Source organism: Microtus ochrogaster, linkage group LG2, assembly GCF_000317375.1.
Source record: "Microtus ochrogaster isolate Prairie Vole_2 linkage group LG2, MicOch1.0, whole genome shotgun sequence".
Taxonomy (NCBI): Eukaryota; Metazoa; Chordata; class Mammalia; order Rodentia; family Cricetidae; genus Microtus; species Microtus ochrogaster.
This window is the reverse complement of record NC_022028.1, coordinates 47,959,536-47,977,520: the sequence shown is the minus strand read 5'-3', so window position 1 is coordinate 47,977,520 and position 17,985 is coordinate 47,959,536. Positions and strand designations below refer to the sequence as shown.

Sequence of the window (17,985 nt, the reverse complement as noted above, 5' to 3'; positions counted from 1 at the left end):
GAGCATTGCGCGGGGGGGGGGGGGGGGGGGGAGATTGGGGGGGACAGCATCCCGGTTCTTTGAGAAAAGGATTCCCACAGCCTGTGTCCTACCCACAGTAGCTAGCTTAGAAGGAATAGGCCCTCCAACGACACAGCACACTGAAATAACACCCTCAGAGGATGGGTGGAAGCTCTGGGAAGAGCTCCAAGGTCAGGGGCCTGGAAAGGGAGATCAGGGGACGGGGAGGAGGGACTGTTTAGCTCCCATTTGTCAAGGGGAGGTGGGGACAAGCAGTGTGTGGTTAGCACTTGTGACTCAAAGCCGACTGGAAAGGCAGAGAGGAGGCGGTGAAGTCAGGAGCCTGCTCCGTTCTGGGCTTGGGCTGTGCTTATTAAGCCAAGAACCCACTAGTCCCTAGGAGGACATCGTGGGAATGTCTTATGTAATGTCAGGGATGCTGGGGAGGGAACTGCCTAGAAAGAGATCAGCATTAAGGCTCCTCTGCTTTGGGATAGGAGGGATTCCCTACCAATGATTAGTCCTGGGTGGGGAGTTCAAAGATTTCTAACTTCAGAAACCTCAGGGTGGGCAAGGAAGCTTTAGCTAGAGCCTCCACAAAGTCTACATCTCCTTGGGCTCCTGGCATCCTCTGAGCTGTGGGTGGGACAAAGGGCTTCGATGGAGGAAATCATTCCCAGATTGCCCCGGCAGCTGCCTCCCCGTTAGCTGGAGGGAGATATAGTGATCAAGCTGGTGCTTGACCCGGGATGGACACCCTGTAAGAGCGCGCAAGTGGAAGCATCCTCAGACCCATCACAAGGTCGACCAGGCAGCAGCAGAGAGGAGCCACCTTCTCCTGAGGGTGACCATTCCAGAGCCACAGCTGCCACATCCCAGCACACTCTCTATTGGGAATATCTGGATTGAACAGACCGATAGACAGACTCCATCTCCAGGACACAGTGATGAGATGAGCTAATCTAGCTAGGGGCCACCCGCCCTGTCCACCTATCAGAAGGTGACCGCTGAGGTCAGGTCTTTTCCTCTTGGGACCCTTTCTGGGTTTTATGGGATGCTGAAAGGTGCCTCTGGCTTTTGCGTCAGGGTTTTAACAAGTCCCAAGAGTGACTGCCCGTGTCCCCTAAGGGATAAAGCCACCTGACGTTGTGACTGTACGTGTGACAGCTGGGCTGATGGAGCCAGACTCACCACACTGACACAAGCCACCAGACACAAGGCTCAAGGCACATCTTGCATTTATTCCCTTGTCAGAGTTCTGGAAATTACTCGGAGAACATTGAAATCCAGCCCCATCTACAACCCAGATAAAGGGCGCCAGCAGGCTTCTGGGCTGAAGGAGGCAGAGGTTACAGGGCAGGTCTCCCAAATGCTGATGTACTGGGGTGGGGAAGGGGGTTCTCCCAGGGGTCCATGGGAAGGTGAGGCCTGCTGGAATCACCCAGCAATGGTGACCATAGAGTGAGCAGCCAAAGGTCTAGGCACAGTTGGTGAGGGTTCCCACTGTCTACAGAAGCAGTGGGAATGGTGTTTGTGGTGCCCGAGGCATCTAGACTGTAGGGCTGCTGATCACTTTCTGACCCGAAACTCCCTTCTGACAGAAAAGTGGAAGTAGATGAGTGAATGTCCCTGCTGGGCAGCCACATGCCACCCCACCCAGACCCCGGGCATGGCTGTGTCCTGGGACTTGGGGAGGCACTCATTCCCAAACTACTCTCCTTGGGGCTCTGCACCCCAGGACCTCCTTGTCCTTCCTTGCGGTAGCTGCCAACTCAGGATCCATAACAATTGCTATTTTACAGATACGTAATGCTTGCAGGAAGACGTGGGTCTCAATGCTCGTTCCATAAAGAAGTCCATGTGAAGGAGAGTCTGTGGGCAGCCAAGCAGACAGATCCGCATAACATTGATTCCCTTGAGCCTGACCCCAGGGTTCTCTCTTCTGCTCCATCCAGGCCTGAGATATCTCACGGGCCCTTACCGTCCAGGACTTTGAAGCCTCTGGGTAGGAAAGGGGAAAGGTGCTTGCTCACAAATAGGGTCAGATGTCGTGTCCCACTGGGGCGTCCATGCCCTGACTGCATGTCCCTGGAGCTTGTGCACACCTAGGTGGCCCAGCAGCCAACTTTACAGAACCAGAGTCACTCGTTCTATTCTGGCCCACACCATAAAGACCCTGAAGGCTGCGGCCACGTGGTGGGTCTGGTGGTTTCAAGCATGGCAGGGTTCTTCATAGGTCTTCCTGGGCTGCTGAGGCCGGGGTAGGGGAGCTGTGTTCCCCCAGCTTTGTGGGCAGTCTGGAAGAGCTAGAGGTTTGCAGGAAGCTTCTATATCCACAGGATAGTCAGATTCGTGGGCCCTCGATTATGAGCAAGAAGCAACCGTGGGTGGCGCATAGGCCATGTTTTGCTTTGAGGTCTGTCCCTTTGACTTTGCAAAGCCATGGACTCCAAACCTCTGAGCCCAGTCATTATCACCAACAGCAGGTTTTCTGTAGACAAAAGCCCACACAGCCTCTACGAGGCCCAAATAGGCCAAAATATATAAGGTCAGACTTTCTCCCCTCCTGAAAGTTCTGTAGGGAAATGGTCTCCAGTGGATTTTGTAGGTGCTTTCAGAGTGGCTCAAATGCCCTTTTTCGAAGAACTTGGGAATAAGTCACGTGCTCTGGGGCTCCAGCTGGGGAAGGACCTCCCCACAAGTGCTTCCTCTCTGTGTTGGATGGGAGCTGCTCGCGGGTGGGCTCCGTATTCTGATGTCACCGCTGTCCACTGGAAAGGTCTCCCTCGTGGTTTCTGGGATCAATCCTATGTGCCTCTCAAGGCCGGGGACTCCTGTCCTTCATCACAGAGCATAAGCGGATAGCCCACTGTCCCCTCTGCCACCAGGCCCGTGGGATTCAGTTCTGAAGCAGAGCCCAACATCCACCGGTGGCATCTCACAGAAGCCCAGTTTACATCCTGGGGTCAGGCATGGTCTTAGAAGGAAGAAGAAAGAGGGAGGTGAAGGCTGTCCCACCTCCTCATGCCCACCAGGCAAGCACTTTCTACTGAGCAATCCATCCTCAGTGTTTTAATTTTGGAGACAATGAAATGATCCTTCCTAGGACTCAGGGGGAAAGGGGATAAAAATTAGAAGCAGCTGGCTAGAGGAGTCACATGATTGGGTGAGGACCAAGTGGCCCAGCCCTTTAAGTTTGTTCCAAAGTGATCTGACACTAGCTTGTCCAGCCTGGAATGGGAGGTGTCAGCCATCGAAGCCTGCTCACCTAAGGTAAGCGAACCGGCCCCATCCCAGCACTGATGGGACCACACACCCTCTAAGAGGAAGAAGTCAAGTTCAGGGAGGTACAGTCACTTTGGAGGTGGCAAAGGCCTTAAAGCCAGGGTCATTATTTGGTGGTCACCAACACTGTCTGTGGATGTCTCTCTAATACTGGGACATAGTACCTCTGGGGACTATGAAGGTCCACCTGCCACTGTTCTCAGGGCTATAGGAGGCACACCTCCACCAAGAAAGACTGAGTTGCTAGAATCATAGATTTGATGGGTCCCACAGAGCAGAGGCAGGAGGGGCCCGGGGACCTATGACAGGGCTATCTGCTGTGCGGGGCCTAGAAGTTTCCACCACAGGACAGGGTTTCTCCATCTATGGAATCATCAGGTATTTCAAACCACCAACTGAACCAACTGAAGGTGTGAAGGGCCATGACAACTTAGTCAACCTGCTGCCCCCAAATCACACTCACCTGTGAGCTCCCGTGCGACAGTCCCGGGACCTGCGGGTCAAAGCAGAGAGGTTCAGACTTTGTGGGAGGGTAGCATCACCCCTTCTGTCCACCATCTCCCCAAGGCTTCTACTCTGAGCAGGAGAGGACTCCCACAGGGGCTCCCCAGACAATCTTGCTTTTAAGGGAAGATGGATTTTAAGGAACAAGTGGACAGAAATTTAAGTTGCTTTATGTCAGGGCTGGAAAGATGGCTCAGTGGTTAAGAGCACTTACTGCTCTTGCAGAGGACCTGGGTTCAATTCCCGGCACCCACGTGGTGGATCACAACCACCTATAACTTTATACTCATGCCTTCTTCTGACCTCTGTTGGCTTCTGCACATAGATAGTACACACACACACACACACACACACATATACACACACACACATACACCAGGTACACACACATACAAATAAAATTTTATACATATGTGTGTGTATATATGTGTGTACATATACATATATATGTGTGTATATATGTATATATACATATTTTTTTAAGTAGTGCTTTGTGTCCCCAGCTCAGGGGCTCTGTCCAGATCAATAGGGGGCCAAGGGCCAGGGGAGCAGCTCAGACATTGCTGGTATTGGCCACAAACTGAGAACTAGTTGCTTCTTGCCACTAGTTTGGTTCTATTGGAAACAAAGGGTCTAAGCCTCCTCTGGGAGGCGTCAGGCTCTTGCTAAGCATGCCTATGCTTTTTTAAAGTGGATCTTAAACGCAATCTTCTCAAAGAGTGTAGGAATCTTTAAAACCCAAAGCCTTCACAGCAACAGAGTAAATAGATGGTCAGCGAGTCTCAAACAAACCTCTATAGTGTCTGTGGGGACACTTGGCTCTGCAAACCCAGGCAACAATGGCAACCGCGACCACCAGGAGCAAAGGAAGGATGATGAAAATGGCATTCTGGCTGCGGTGCTCCTGTAGATTGCCTGTGAAGCTGTCATTGTTTCCAGTGGATTTTTCTGCAGGAAAGGGAATGTGTCTCAGTGGGTACAGTGCTTGTTTAGCAGACATTAAACCCTGGGTGCCATCTCAGGACCACATAAACTGGATGTGGCAGAACACACCTGTCACCCCAGCACCCCAGAGGTGGGGACAGAGAATCAATACAAGTTCACCTTGGCTACACAGAGTTCGAGGCCAGCCTAGGCTACAGGAGACCCTGTCTAAGGAAAGGAAATGTGGTCAGGTGGTAGTGGCTTACACCTTTAATCCCAGCAATGGGAGGCAGGGGCCAGCCTGGCTTACAGAGAGAGTTCTAGGATGGCCAGGGCTGCACAGAGAAACCCTGTTTCAAACCCCTCTTCTCCACGCCCCCACCAAAAAAAAAAAAAAGAAGAAAAAGAAAGAAAATGGGAAAATGCTCAAGACTTAAAGGACCTTGATGAGGAGGCCTTTCCCCTGGGAAGAAAGGGGCAGAAGATTTTCAAGAGGTTCCCTGCCATCACTGCACGTGTTTTAAAATCTCGGGCTGGTATACATGTGCTCTTTCAGGCCAGGGGCCCTGAAGCACCATTAATAAAAACCAGAGACAGATATTGGGGTTTATCCTGAAGACCAGAAAAGCAAAGCAGCCAGCCACTGGCTCTTACCTCAACCTCAGGCTAAAATGATGACCCTGCCTCCAGGAAAGCTCGGAGTAAGACTGCTGAGGGGTCTCCTCCTGTCTTATAATTAAAGGTGAGCACCACTGCCACCTGGTTTCTATGGCAATCTATTGTGGCTTCTTAGATTAAAGGTGTGTGTCATTATGGCTACTGGGATTAAGGTGTGTGTCACCACTGCCTGGTCTGTAAGGCTGACCAGTGTGGCTGTTTTTACTCTCTGGTCTTCAAGCAAGCTTTATTTATTAAAATACAAATGAAATATTTATCCCTGGGCTTGCAAGAGCGGGGTATGAAAGAAATACAATCTCTCCTTTGACATTTGCACAATACATAGGTACCCACTCTGTGTCAATTCAACAGCACTGAGGATGCCAATGTAGTACCACCACTGACCCAAAGAAGGTAGTCCTCCTCACCCCACTGCACCCCAGCTTCTGGCCTCTTCTCACCTGTCTCCTCCCTCCATGGACCACCCAATTGTGACACTTCCTATGAACAGAATCACTCTTCTAATATCTGGGGACTGCCTTGGTTCTGGACTGGGATGGCTAAGGTCTCTGGGGAGGGTCATTCATGTCTTTGTGGTTTATAGAGGATGCAGTCAGCAGCTAAGCCCAACTGAATGCCCTGAGGGGGGCACATGTTCAAAGGCAGAGAATGTGGGGGAGTGCCCTGGTATGGCCCTCCATCCTGGTCAAGATCTCTGGCTCCTGAGGTGCACCAGGTCCTGCACAGCCTCACTGGCTAAAGAGCACAAGAAACATCTGCTGTGGGTGATAGCCATGCTAATCATTTGCCTGGACAGTGAGTAAAGGTTACTATGACAACCCCGAGAAGGACTCTCTATCCCTGCCTGCAGAAAGTAAGAGCCTCTCATTGCCACTCTCTGTAAGGAGTCTGTTCATGACTGGGCCTCTCCTATCCCACGACCTGGATGCCCGCTGAGTCCCTGTACCCCAGCCTGGGCCTCACCTGCCTGGCTGATGCTAGTGAGGTTCTGGTGGAGAACCACATTCTCTATAGAACAGCTAACGTTCACATGAGCCACCCATGGGACCGTCAAGGTGCTGATGACATCATATAGACCCCACTCGTTCAAGGAGACAGTGTTATTCTGCAGAGCCTCGTCTATCAGGCTGTTGTCCGTCCGGTTGATCCAGTACAGGTTGGGCTTGGGGAAGCCATTCCTGGATATGCAGGTGAGGGTGAGTCCCTCCTGGTCTGGGGTGATAGGACCAGAGGTGCTGATGACGGGTGTGCTGAAGTTCGCTGCAGGGAAAGGAGGCAGTGGTGAAGAAGGCTCAGACCAGTGGGGATGCCTGACCAGAGCAAAGCCAAAGAAGCTCCTACTGCCCACGGGGCTAACTGCCCCATAGACATAGATGGCTAAATCTTCACCACCATTTGACTGGACCGAAACCACCTGCTCTTAGATGAACCTCTAGGCACGTCTATGAGGGGGTCCAGAAGGTTAACTGGATTAACTCCCACCATACACTGACTTAAGGAACAGTTTAGAGCACTGACTGCTCTTCCAGAGGACTCTTCCGGAGGATTGCTAACACCTAGCTCACAACCATCTCTAACTCTAAAGATTTGATTCCCTCTGTGGCCACCAGACATACATGCAGACAAAACACCCATACCCATAAATATTTAAAGAAAGAGATGAAGAGTCACTGTCTAGCCTGCCCTTTCCTCGGCATCCAGGTCTGTTGTGTGCTGAACAGCCTCTGCCACACGTTCCTGCCGTCACCTGCACTGCCCTGCCACAGTGCCTCTCCCTCTAGGAAGGCCCCAAACCTGAAACTATGGGACATCTCTGTCAACATTTCTTTGTTGTCTAGATTAAACGTTTTGGTCACAGTGCCTCCATAAGGGATCAGGAGTTTGGTGTGGAAGCCTAGTTTTCCTCACTAGAGACCTACTGCCTCCCCACCAAGGGCCCCCAAATCCTTGTGGAGTAAGTTTTCCCTTAAAGTCTACCTCATTTAGATTTCCAGTGCTCCTTACTCCTTGTGTATGCATGTATGTGAGAACATGTTGGGGCTGTGCAGGGGCTTTGTGCGCATGTGTGTAGGAGTGCACGAAGTCAGAGTACAGCATCTAGTGTTCCATAGGAGCTGTCCACTTTGTATTTTTAGGGGGAAGAAGCTCTTACTGGCCCAAAGCTCAGTGGGCTAGGTTGGTTAGCCAGTGAGCCAAGGATTCAGCTATCTCTGCCTCCCTGAGGCTACAACCAAATACTTGCCACTTGGTCTGACTTTATATGGGTACTGGGATTGAACTAAGGTCCTCAAGTTTGTATGGTAAACACTCTACTGAATGGGCCATCACCCCACCCACTACTAACTCAGTTTTTAGTATCTACTTTGAGTTGAATTGGGCAGTTAAAGACAGAGATGGCCAAATAGACAGTCCTCTGAAATCTGGGGGTCTTGAGTTATGGACTCTGCTCAGATCAGAGCTGCACAAGTAAACAGAAGGCCACCACAGAGACAGGCTGGACTGTGTTCAAGAGCATCAGGCTGAGTAAAGCCAATTCTCTGCTTGGAGGGTCTTACCTGCCACGTGCAGCCTGACTGTCTCATGTAAGACTTTTTCGGCATTACTAAATATCAGGCATGTGAACTCCTGGTTGTCCTGGGGAGTGACATTCTGCAGGTGCAGAGAGAAGTCACCCTGCTTCATGCGTTCCAGTGACAGATGGGCCCGGTTCTTGTATCGGTCATCCGCATGCGTCCTTGTAGACTCATTGGACAGGTAGTAGGCCACCGCAATTTGGGGGTTTTCGATTTGCCAATAGACAAACAGCTGATCATTCAAGCTGAAATGGTTTCTGTCGGGGTAAAGGCAGCTGAACTCCACATCGCTGCCCACCATCGCGTGGATTTCTTTGACTTCACTCTCTACAGAGATTCAAAAGTGGCCCAGTTTATTACTCAAGATCCAAACACTAACCCTACCCCAACCCACCAAGGCAAAAAAGGGATTGATCAGTGAGGTTCATGAGGAGGGTGGGTGAGAGTCTTTGTATCAACTTAGGTGTGAGGTACAGGTGTCCACCTAGTGCCAATGCTGGTCCATCCCTGGCTTTGGCAGTGTCTGGCCCCCAGTTCTTTCCAAAGGTGGCTTTTATGGCTCACCATGCAAAGAGACCAGGAAGGACATTCTACTGACCCCAAGCAAGAGATGCAGTGAAGAGTACAGAGCTCAGAAAAGCACTTCCCTTTATGACCTCCAACCCTGTATATCATCCTAGGGGTGGGGACCCAGCTCTCTCCAGTGGACCTCTGGAGAGGTCAAAGGGGCTGTGTCCAGGGTTTCCCTAATGCCCTGCCTACCTTATGCTTTGCACAGCATGAAGCATCCCAACTTACCAGCGAGCAGGCTGCTGAGGAGCAGCAGGAGCAGACCTGGACTGGAAAAGAACCCTCCTGAAAGAAGACGGTGCTTCTTCCACACAGGCTGGCTGGTTCCCAAGGACGGGAGATAGCGGCACCTGTCAGAGACATGAAGTCCCCTGTAGCCGGACCCTTGGCTGTTGTTCCTCAGAGACATCAGAGAGTCTACCAGGATCAGACACCTCCCTTTCCTCCACCCACAGCAGGTCCCCAGGGTCAGTTGATTTGTGTGATGTAAAGGGGCACTGAGAATCACTGCTGAGGCCTGTGCCCCTTCCCTGTCACCTAGCCTTCCTGAAGAGGAACACAAGACTATAAGAAGCTGCATCTGAGGTGTTAAGGGCATGGAGACACCTGACGGCCCCAAGGGAGGCAAGCTTGGGTGAGAGACAGAACCATCTGAAACCAGACTTGGAGGGATTCCACGTTCCAGACCCTTGGCGGCTGGAATGTGTCTCCCAGAACTCACAGGAGATGTGGTGTCCTGTGCCCCTCAGCCTTTTCATCTCCTCTCCCAAGCCACACAGGAGGCCTTGCCAGGTGGTGGGTAGGGGGTGGGTGAATGAGGGGGTGGAGAAGGGAGAGGCACCTCACCCTAAAGAGACCTGGAATACTTTAGCCATTCCGCAAAACCATCTATTCACACAGACTCTCTGCTTGGGGTAGGACCCTGCCGGGGGCATACATGCTTTTCAATTGTCCACAACTTCAACATCTGAAACTTCACTTACTCTCCCTCAACAGGAGTCCTGAAAGTCTCAGAAAATTGTCATCATGCCTCAGGTCTAGGGATCCCACACACAAACTCAAGCCAGCCACTGGTCATCAGGGACTCTATAGCCTGCAGGTGCTCCCCTTTTCTCTCCCTGGAGATTCTATAGGTAGGACATCTGTGGACAGGGGGTCTCACTAAGCAGCCAAGGGGGATGGGGTGTCCACTGAACAAGTGCCTGGGGGGATAGTTTAGGGAAAAGCCAAAGTGCAAACACTCCCTCCGTCCCTCCGTCCCTCCCTCCCTCCCTCCCTCTCCTCCCCTCCTCCCCACTTTCCCCTAGGCACGCTGGATCTGTAGGATGCCAATTATACGGAGGAGGCGCCCTGTCCGCAAGCAGTGGCTATGAACAGGGCTTTGAGGTAGCGCACATCCTTCCTTCTGGGAAATCAGCAGGGACAAGGGCAGCGGCTGGTAAGCCTGTGCTGGGGGCTGGTGTGCGTCTTCACCTTCAGCCTCGGCCTTTGCCCTTCCTCCTCCCACGAGCCACTCACCCACGCGCCAGGGTCTGGACGGCGGCGGTGCAGCGGGTTGGCCCCGCGCCGCCCCCTGCCGTTCATGCAGGCAGGTCCAGGTGAGCGGTGGGGGACAGACGGCCGCGCCTCTGTTGGACCGCAGCCAGAATTACTGTCGGGCGTTCTCAGCCTCAATTCCGGGTGGGTCCCCGGCTCCAGCCCACGGCTCCCTTACACCCATCCCACTCCCGGGACACGACCGCAAACGGACTCACTTCAGCAGCATGGTGGGCGCGTAGAGGTGCAGGACCTTGGGATGAGTTGGGCTGCAGCTGCGGGAGTTTCAAAGTCCTCGGGGGCCACGGAGAACTGGGGCTGCCAGGACTTGGGGCGCGGAGATCTGGGGCTGCGGAAACTTCGCCGGCAGGATCGACTGTAACTGCGCTCGCTAGTGCTGTGCGTAGCGCGCGCCGGTCGGGTTGGGTACAGCCCAGATCCCCGCCCTCGGCCCGTCCCTCCCGTCACAGCACCGGGGGCGGGAGGAGGCAGGAGCGGAAGGTCTCACTCGATTCCTGTGAGCAGCCCAGTCCACTGCTGGCAGGGACAGAGCCCGCTTGTCAGCAGGCGGGGACTTGGGCCTGGGTTACAGGTGCGAGGGTGTGGGGTGATGTATAGATCCCGTCGAGCACAAAAGGACGGCCGGCACCTATGCGCCGTCCATCGGTCCAGGGCTGAGGTGTGCGAGTGGGAAGACACAGCACTCAGCCGCTGGCCCCCAGCGTTGCCCAGATGGTGCTGGACGAAGCCGCGGTCTCCTTCCTCTAGAGTAGGGTCGGGCCCTGTCTTGCACAGGATGAACCTGGGTTCAGAGCCCGGACCTGGAGCTGGCCAAGCACCGTAGATGATCAGAGAACCTAAAGATTAGGCATTAATGAGTAGAAGGCAGGCAGGTGGGAGGGAAGTGGGGGCCAGCAGGAGAGGAAGCTGGTCCAGCCCTCCCATTACCCAACTATTTCCCAATCTTCCAGGGTTTGGTGAGACCACACATTTGCACAGGAAGAAGTCGAGGAGCCTGGGTTGGGATTTCAATTTTCTCCTCCAAAGCCAGCCAGACTTGGCAATCCTGTTTCCAACCTTGTGTTCCTTGGCACTCAATCTGGGAGGGGCCTAACCTGAGCCCTAGGCTAAGGATTCCTACCTCTCTCCATCCCCCCCCCCCCAGCCAGCCAGCTGAGAATGTGGAGGCCAGGAGGGGCAGGTTCCCTCCCAGGGACCCCTTACCCATGGAAGAGCCTGGGCAAGACTGATAGAGAGGACACTGTGGCAGACCACCCTTACCCCACCCCCAAAAGATCCACATACTGCTTACTTAGAGGGTGTGTGTAGCCGGAAGTTTTCCTATCCCTTCCTGCCCCTCTGGACAGGTTTCTCTCCTGCCCCCTCCAGTCCCTACAGCCACTTATAAAATAGTCATTTGTAGGCTCAATATTACTTATAATTCCTTGGCCGATGGCTCAGGCTATTACTGGCTAGCTCTTCCATTTAAATCAACCCATGTATAATAATCTATGTATTGCCGCGTCGCTTCATGGCATTATCTGTTCTCCTGTCACTCGCTGACTTCTCTGCTGGCCCCACCCTTCTTCACCTGTATTGGATTTCACCTGGATTCTTCACCTCTGCTTGGATATCCCACCTAGCTAGCTATATTATGCCCTGCCATCGGCCAAGTGTCTTTATTCATCAGCCAATAAAAGCAATACATTCGCAGTGTACAGAAGGGCATCCCAAATCAGCGGTGTTCCTCCCTAGACTGGAGGGGTGTGCGCTGTTACAGTTACAGCTCACCAGATGTTGATCAGGGCAGAACAACAAGCCTCCTGACCCCAAGCCCTAAGGTACAGGAGGCATACTCCCCTGACCCTGTGCCTCTCAGAAGGATGTCACATGGTCAAGAGAGCTCTGAACATTGTCAGAATCCTAGATGAGCACCACAAATCACAGCTGGGCAGTGGGGGTGGCGGTGGTGGCGCACACCATTAATCCCAGCTCTTGGGAGGCAGAGGCGGGCAGATCTCTTGAGTTTGAAGCCAGCCTGGTCTATAGAGTGAGTTCCAGAACAGCCTGGGCTGCATAGAGAAACCCAGTCTTGAAAAACCAGAGAAAAAAAGAGACTGAAATCTTTGGCTCTTAGCAGTCAACATCAGGGAGCAGGCAGACCAGGGCAAGCATAAGAGAACAGAAGAGGCAAAAGGGAGGTGGTAACCAGAGCTGCTGAGGGAAAGGAGGTTTGGAGGCTCTCTGAGGTGGGAATCTTCTGTTTTGTGCCGATTTCATTGGTTAAATAAAGAAACTGCCTTGGCCCTTTAATAGGACAGAAAATTAGGTAGGCGGAGTAAACAGAACAGAATGCTGGGAGAAAGAAGCCGAGTCACGCAGTCGCCATGACTCTCCTCTCCGAGATAGATGCCCATTAGACTCATCCCGGCAAGCCACACTCAAGTGGCAATACGGATATTAGAAATGGGTTAGATCAATATGTAAGAGCTAGCCAATAAGAGGTTATAACTAATGGGCCAGGCAGTGTTTAAATGAATACAATTTGTGTGTTGTTATTTCGGGTAAAGCTAGCCATGCGGATCCGTGTGGGAACGCAGCCCACCGCTCCACTTACTACAGCTTTCCCGCAGAGAGGGGCTGCCTTTTTGTGCTAGGAGAAACAGGAGTATTAGAACCTGACCACTGGGCTCTAGCAGCGATAATCCAGGAGTGAGCCTGGAGTCTTGCTGGGTACCACACTGGGTTGGTGGCCTCAGTTATTCCCCATCTTCCCTCTAGATTGGCAGCAGCTGAGGGAGGACTCAGCAGAAGACTGTATTGGGGGGTCACCCTGGCTTTACTGGGCAGATGAAAAGGATGGGAATTGCTGAGGAGTAACACCATGCCCTATGTCCCAACTGCCCTGGCCAGAGGTTCCCCAGTTCTACTCCAGTCCAGAAGTACAGCCCTGTCACTAATCTCAATACTCTCTCTGATTGGATAGGCCTGACTTGGCATCAGCCACTGGGCCCATCACTGATGCCCAGGGGCCTGAACAGCACCCCCATTAGGTAACACTTAGGTTATTCCTTGCCCTGTGTCTACATGGATGACCATCCCTCAGCCCTATACCCAGAAGTTCTTCCTGGCAGACAGTGGGAATCAGTGGTTGAAGGGGATTTTATGGCAAACTTGGACCATGCCATGACCAACAAGGTGGCAGGGACTGGAGCTCTTCAAATATGGGTGCCCCCCCCCAATCTAGGACCTCAGAAAGGCAAATGCTGCTCTCTACGCAGGGAAACCTTAGCACAGCAAGGAAGTGAACTGAACCTTGGCTAGAAGTGGACACCAAGCAGAGCTGGGCAGCTGCGGTAGAGGAACCCCTGGGAGAAGGGGACACCAAGGCAGGAGGCAGTGACAAATGCATGGCTGGGCTCAAATCCCACCTTTGCTTCCTGGGAGCTGCTCACCATCAGTGAAACAGTGATGACGCAAGTTGGTAAGAGGTTCTCAGCCTGTGGGTGGTCAAATGGCCCTTTCACAGGGAACACGTAAGACCATCCAAAAGCACCAATATGGGCTGGAGAGATGGCTCAGTGGTTAAGAGCATTGCCTGCTCTTCCAAAGGTCCTGAGTTCAATTCCCAGCAACCACATGGTGGCTCACAACCATCTATAATGAGGTCTGGCGCCCTCTTCTGGCCTGCAGGCATACAAGCAGACAGAATACTGTATACTAAATAAATAAATATTTAAAAAAAAGCACCAATATTTGCATTACAGTTCATAACAGTAGTAAAATTATATTATGAAGTAGCAATGCAAATAATTCTACAATAGGGGTCACCACAACACGAACTGTATAAAAGAGTCGGAGTGCTAGGAAGGTTGAGAACCTCTGCTGTAAGACATCAAGTGGTCATCCTGACACTATATGGGAAGCAGATACAGACTTCTGCTTTGGTTTAGTTTTGAGAAGGGATCACTCCAAGATGGCCCCCAGTTCTCAATCCTCGTGCCTCTGCCTCCCCTGTGCTGGGATTACAGGCATGCACCACCATGTCCTGCTCACACACAGTGTTGTTTTCATTTTTTTAATATTTATGTATTACATGTACAGTGTTCTGCCTGCATGTATACCTGCAGGCCAGAAGAGGGCACCAGATCTCATTGTAGATGGTTGTGAACCACCATGTGATTGCTGGGAATTGAACTGAGGACCTCTGGAGGAACAGCCAGTGCTCTTAACCTCTGAGCCAGCTCTCCAGCCTCACATACAATATTTTAAGGCAAACCCAAGAGCTGGGAGACTGTGGCCAGGGCATAGTTTTGGTTTTGTCCTTAACAGTGTCTGTTCTTGGCAAACAGAATATGGGAAGGCTGGCCGGAAGTGAGAGCCAATAGGCATTATATCCATGCAGACTTGGGGCTCCAAGGTTCCCAAGTACGACAGGGCAAATGTGGAAAGTGTGTAGCCTGAAATGTCTGATGGGTACTCGGAGACAGTGGGTCTTCCAGCAGGGCAGTTTGGTCTTACACGTGGAAGAACACATCCCTGGAGGTAAGGACAGTGACTGCCTTTAATGTCATAGACATTTGTGATTCCTGACAGGAGGAAGCCACTGTTTTCTCTTAGGACCGGTCTGTCCGTTCCCTGGGGCAGCTACAACTACACACATACACACATGCATATACATACATATACGCTCACACACATACATATACGTACACAGTTACACGCACATACACACTCACACAGACACATATACATATATACACACATACACACTTACATACATACACATACACACTCACACACATACACACTTACATACATACACACACACACACTTAAAAACAACAGCTTTTGTGGCTGGAGAGATGGTCCAACAGTTAAGAGTATTTGTTGCTGTTCCAGAGGACCCAGGTTCGATCCTCAGCACCCACATGGAGGCTCACAACCGTCTATAGCTCCAGTTCCAGAGCATTCAGCTCCCTCTTCTGGTCTCTATGACACCAGGGCTACTAATGGTGGTACACAGACACACATGCAAAGTATTCATGCATGTAAGTTAAAAGATTAAAAATAGCTCTGCCTTATAAGGAGAGACCTGCGTTGGCTTCAGCTCCTGATGGCTTCAGGTATCCTTTGGCAGAGGCTCCCTTCCGTCCCAACCTCTGTGGCTGCACAGATGTCCATTGGTACAGTCACTTCCTTCTACCCTAAGATGTCTGTGGCTCATGCAGGAACCCTGGGTGGCCCAGCAGAGCTTGTATCAGTGAAGTCCTTTGGGGCACGTTGGGTGACAGACATTCACAGGCCTCAGAGTCACTGGACGGGTATGTTGTGAGGGTCACTGTTCACCTGACCACAAGGGATCTTGAGCAGGGTTAGAATATGTAGTGGGGGAAATCTCTCAAAGTGGCCCATGCTACTGTGTGTGTGTGTGTGTGTGTGTATGTGTGCGCACGCGTGCATGCGTGTGGAAGGTGGATAGTAGAAAGATGCACACTGGTGGCTCTGGACCCTTCTTGGAGGCTGACTGATAGAAAGTGGACATTGGCCGGGCATAGTGATGCAGGCCTGTATCTTAACCTTCGGGAGTTTGTTATGTAAGTGTTTGAGGCTAGCCTGGGTTATATAAGACCCTTTCTCAGAAAAACAAACCAGAAACAGCCAGTGAGATTGCTCAGTAGATAAGGATGCTTGTTTCCCAAGCCTGACAAGCTGAATTTGATCCCTAGGACCCCACGTGGTGGGGGAAGGAGGAAGCAGACTCCCACATGCCATTTTCTGACCAGCACTGTGGCACATGCATACATTACTCCTACACACAAAATGAACAAGTGTTTCTGAGACAAGGTTTCTCCTAGTAGTTCTGACCATCCTGAAACTCACTCTGTAGACCAGGCTGGCCTCAAACTCAAAGATCTGCCTGTTTCTACCTCCCAAGTACTGGAATTAAAGGTGTGTGCTGCCACCACCCAACTTTTTTGTTTTGTTTTTTTGACACGTGGTTTCTCTGTATAACAGTCCTGGCTGGCTGTCCTGTAACTTGCTTGGTAGACCAGGCTGGCCTCGAGCTCACAGAGATCTGCCCGCCTCTCCCTCTGCTTTCTGAGTGCTGAGATTAAACGTGTGTGCACCACCAACAACCATCTTGCTTTTTTCTTTCTTTTTTGTTTTTGGTTTTTGGAGACAGGGTTTCTCTGTAGCTTTGGAGCCTGTCCTAGAACTAGCTCTTGTAGACCAGGCTGGCCTTGAACTCACAGAGATCTGGCCTGCCTCTGCCTCCCAAGTGTTGGGATTAAAGGTGTGAGTCACCACCACCCGGCTCCATCTTGCTTTTTTAAAAGAAAGGATAAAAAGAGAAAGTAACAGTCACTTATGGGGATCCATGGTATTGTAACCTTGGGTGGCAGCAGCTGCCACTCTGTTCCGAGCTCTTGCCACATCATCTGGCCAGTGGTGACCACAGATTCATGCTTTTTGCTCCGGCTGCCTCATCAATCCCCTGGGTGGGTAGACCCCTGGCCTACACAGGAGTCCCTGTAACATGTGCTAACATACACATGTGCCACAGAAGATGACTCACAGGGGTGGGTTCTGAGAAAAATCAAATGCATGCCATTAGCATGGGAGCAAGCAGCTGTACCCACAGAACTGAACCACCTCAGTGGCCCCATAACTGCTCGAGACACTGAGAAGTCCTATCTACTAGCCCAAGACAGCTCCTCTCCTATTTCAGGGTCCCACAGTGGCCCAGTTTCCTGTCAGAGAACACTGGCCAGAGCCTGCCAGCACGGGTGACAGTCGGTCCTGAGCCTCAGTTGTGGTACTCAGGCAGTTTGAGTCTCCATCCAATGTGTGTAGGAATGGTTGTGCCTCATCAGGATAGTTCACCAGGCATTTCAAAACTGGCCAGTCCACACTTGCCAGTGGATTCAGCTTCCGTGGAACACCGACTGCCAAGAGCAGTTGGGAACCCTCTTCTGCAAGCTCCCACTGTGTCAGGACAACATAGAAGTCACATGTCTGCTCGCCAGGGGTAAGCTTCGGCAGTAGTTTGGATTGCTTTGTATAGCAACCGGAGGGTGAGCGATTTCAGCCATCAAGGCAAATATCAGGTGATGAAGGCGCTATATGCCCAGGGCAGGACGTCAGACATGTATTGTCATCACTGTGACGTACAGAATAAATGCCTCACGCACACACCCTACCAAAACTCTACCAAAACCTTTAATATTTGAAAGACTTCACAACAGGTACACACACACACACTTCTGGAGATGCATAGCGGGCTATCCCATCAGGATCTTGTCCGCAGAAGTGGGTGCCTCCCACCCACACAGTGAGCTGCATGGGAGGCATTGCATCTTGGGAACCAAACAGGAAAACCCCAAAGGCAAGCAAGCAAACGGAAGAAAACTTGCTGAGGGAAAAGGCCACAGGAGGAAGGCGGCTGAGGTTCTAGGAAAACCTCTTCTTTCATTGTATTATGATTCATTTGTAAAGAGGAAGTGGGTTCTGAGAAAAATACTTGAAATACTCTCTCAGGGGGAGAAGGCAGGTCTTCACCAGGAGGTCAACTTTCTGGGCAGCCATCTTGCCTCTGGTTCTGGTCTGGGTTTCCAGGGACTGCAGCTCCTTAGGTGTTAGGGCCGAGTGTTTGCTACCAAGGAAAGAGTCGCCTGTTAGAAATACGACACTGGGCTGGGGGGAACTTGAGGTCCCTGTAAGGTTGCCTATGGCCTCTAGGGGAAGTGCCCTCAGGCCTTGCCTCCTGCCTCTGGATAGATTAGGAACAAGCAGGGTTCCCAAAGACCAAGCCCCGCCCCAAGTCAGTATCTCATTATGTGGTCCTGGCTGGCAGGGAACTTACTATGTAGACCAGGCTGGCCTGGAAACACTGAAATCTACCTGGTTCTGC

General features: G+C 51.7%; 2 protein-coding genes across 4 annotated transcripts in view; both read right to left on the bottom strand.

The window, feature by feature from the left end:
* Positions 1-1,248: 1,248 nt before the first annotated feature.
* Icoslg (inducible T cell costimulator ligand) lies at positions 1,249-10,449 on the bottom strand. 2 transcript variants are annotated; one of them, XM_013351103.2, is made up of 7 exons: positions 10,289-10,449; positions 8,763-8,884; positions 7,947-8,291; positions 6,355-6,651; positions 4,582-4,737; positions 3,749-3,778; positions 1,249-3,102 (listed from the first exon to the last, which is right to left on the bottom strand). In XM_013351103.2, exons 1-7 carry the CDS (start codon positions 10,297-10,299, stop codon positions 3,065-3,067), a joined length of 999 nt encoding a protein of 332 aa, XP_013206557.2. In that variant the 5' UTR covers positions 10,300-10,449; the 3' UTR covers positions 1,249-3,064. The 2 variants fall into 2 exon arrangements, with proteins under 2 accessions (XP_013206557.2, XP_026641192.1); XM_026785391.1 differs by having other exon boundaries at positions 1,249-2,977.
* Positions 10,450-17,502: 7,053 nt separating this feature from the next.
* Dnmt3l (DNA methyltransferase 3 like) overlaps positions 17,503-17,985 on the bottom strand; it is a 12,882-nt gene continuing 12,399 nt past the window's right edge. For both annotated transcript variants that reach the window (XM_013351158.1, XM_005360277.2), the window contains exon 12: positions 17,503-17,727. In XM_013351158.1, coding sequence (XP_013206612.1) covers positions 17,559-17,727 — 169 coding nt within the window. In that variant the 3' untranslated portion in view covers positions 17,503-17,558. The remainder of the gene's footprint in view (positions 17,728-17,985) is intronic.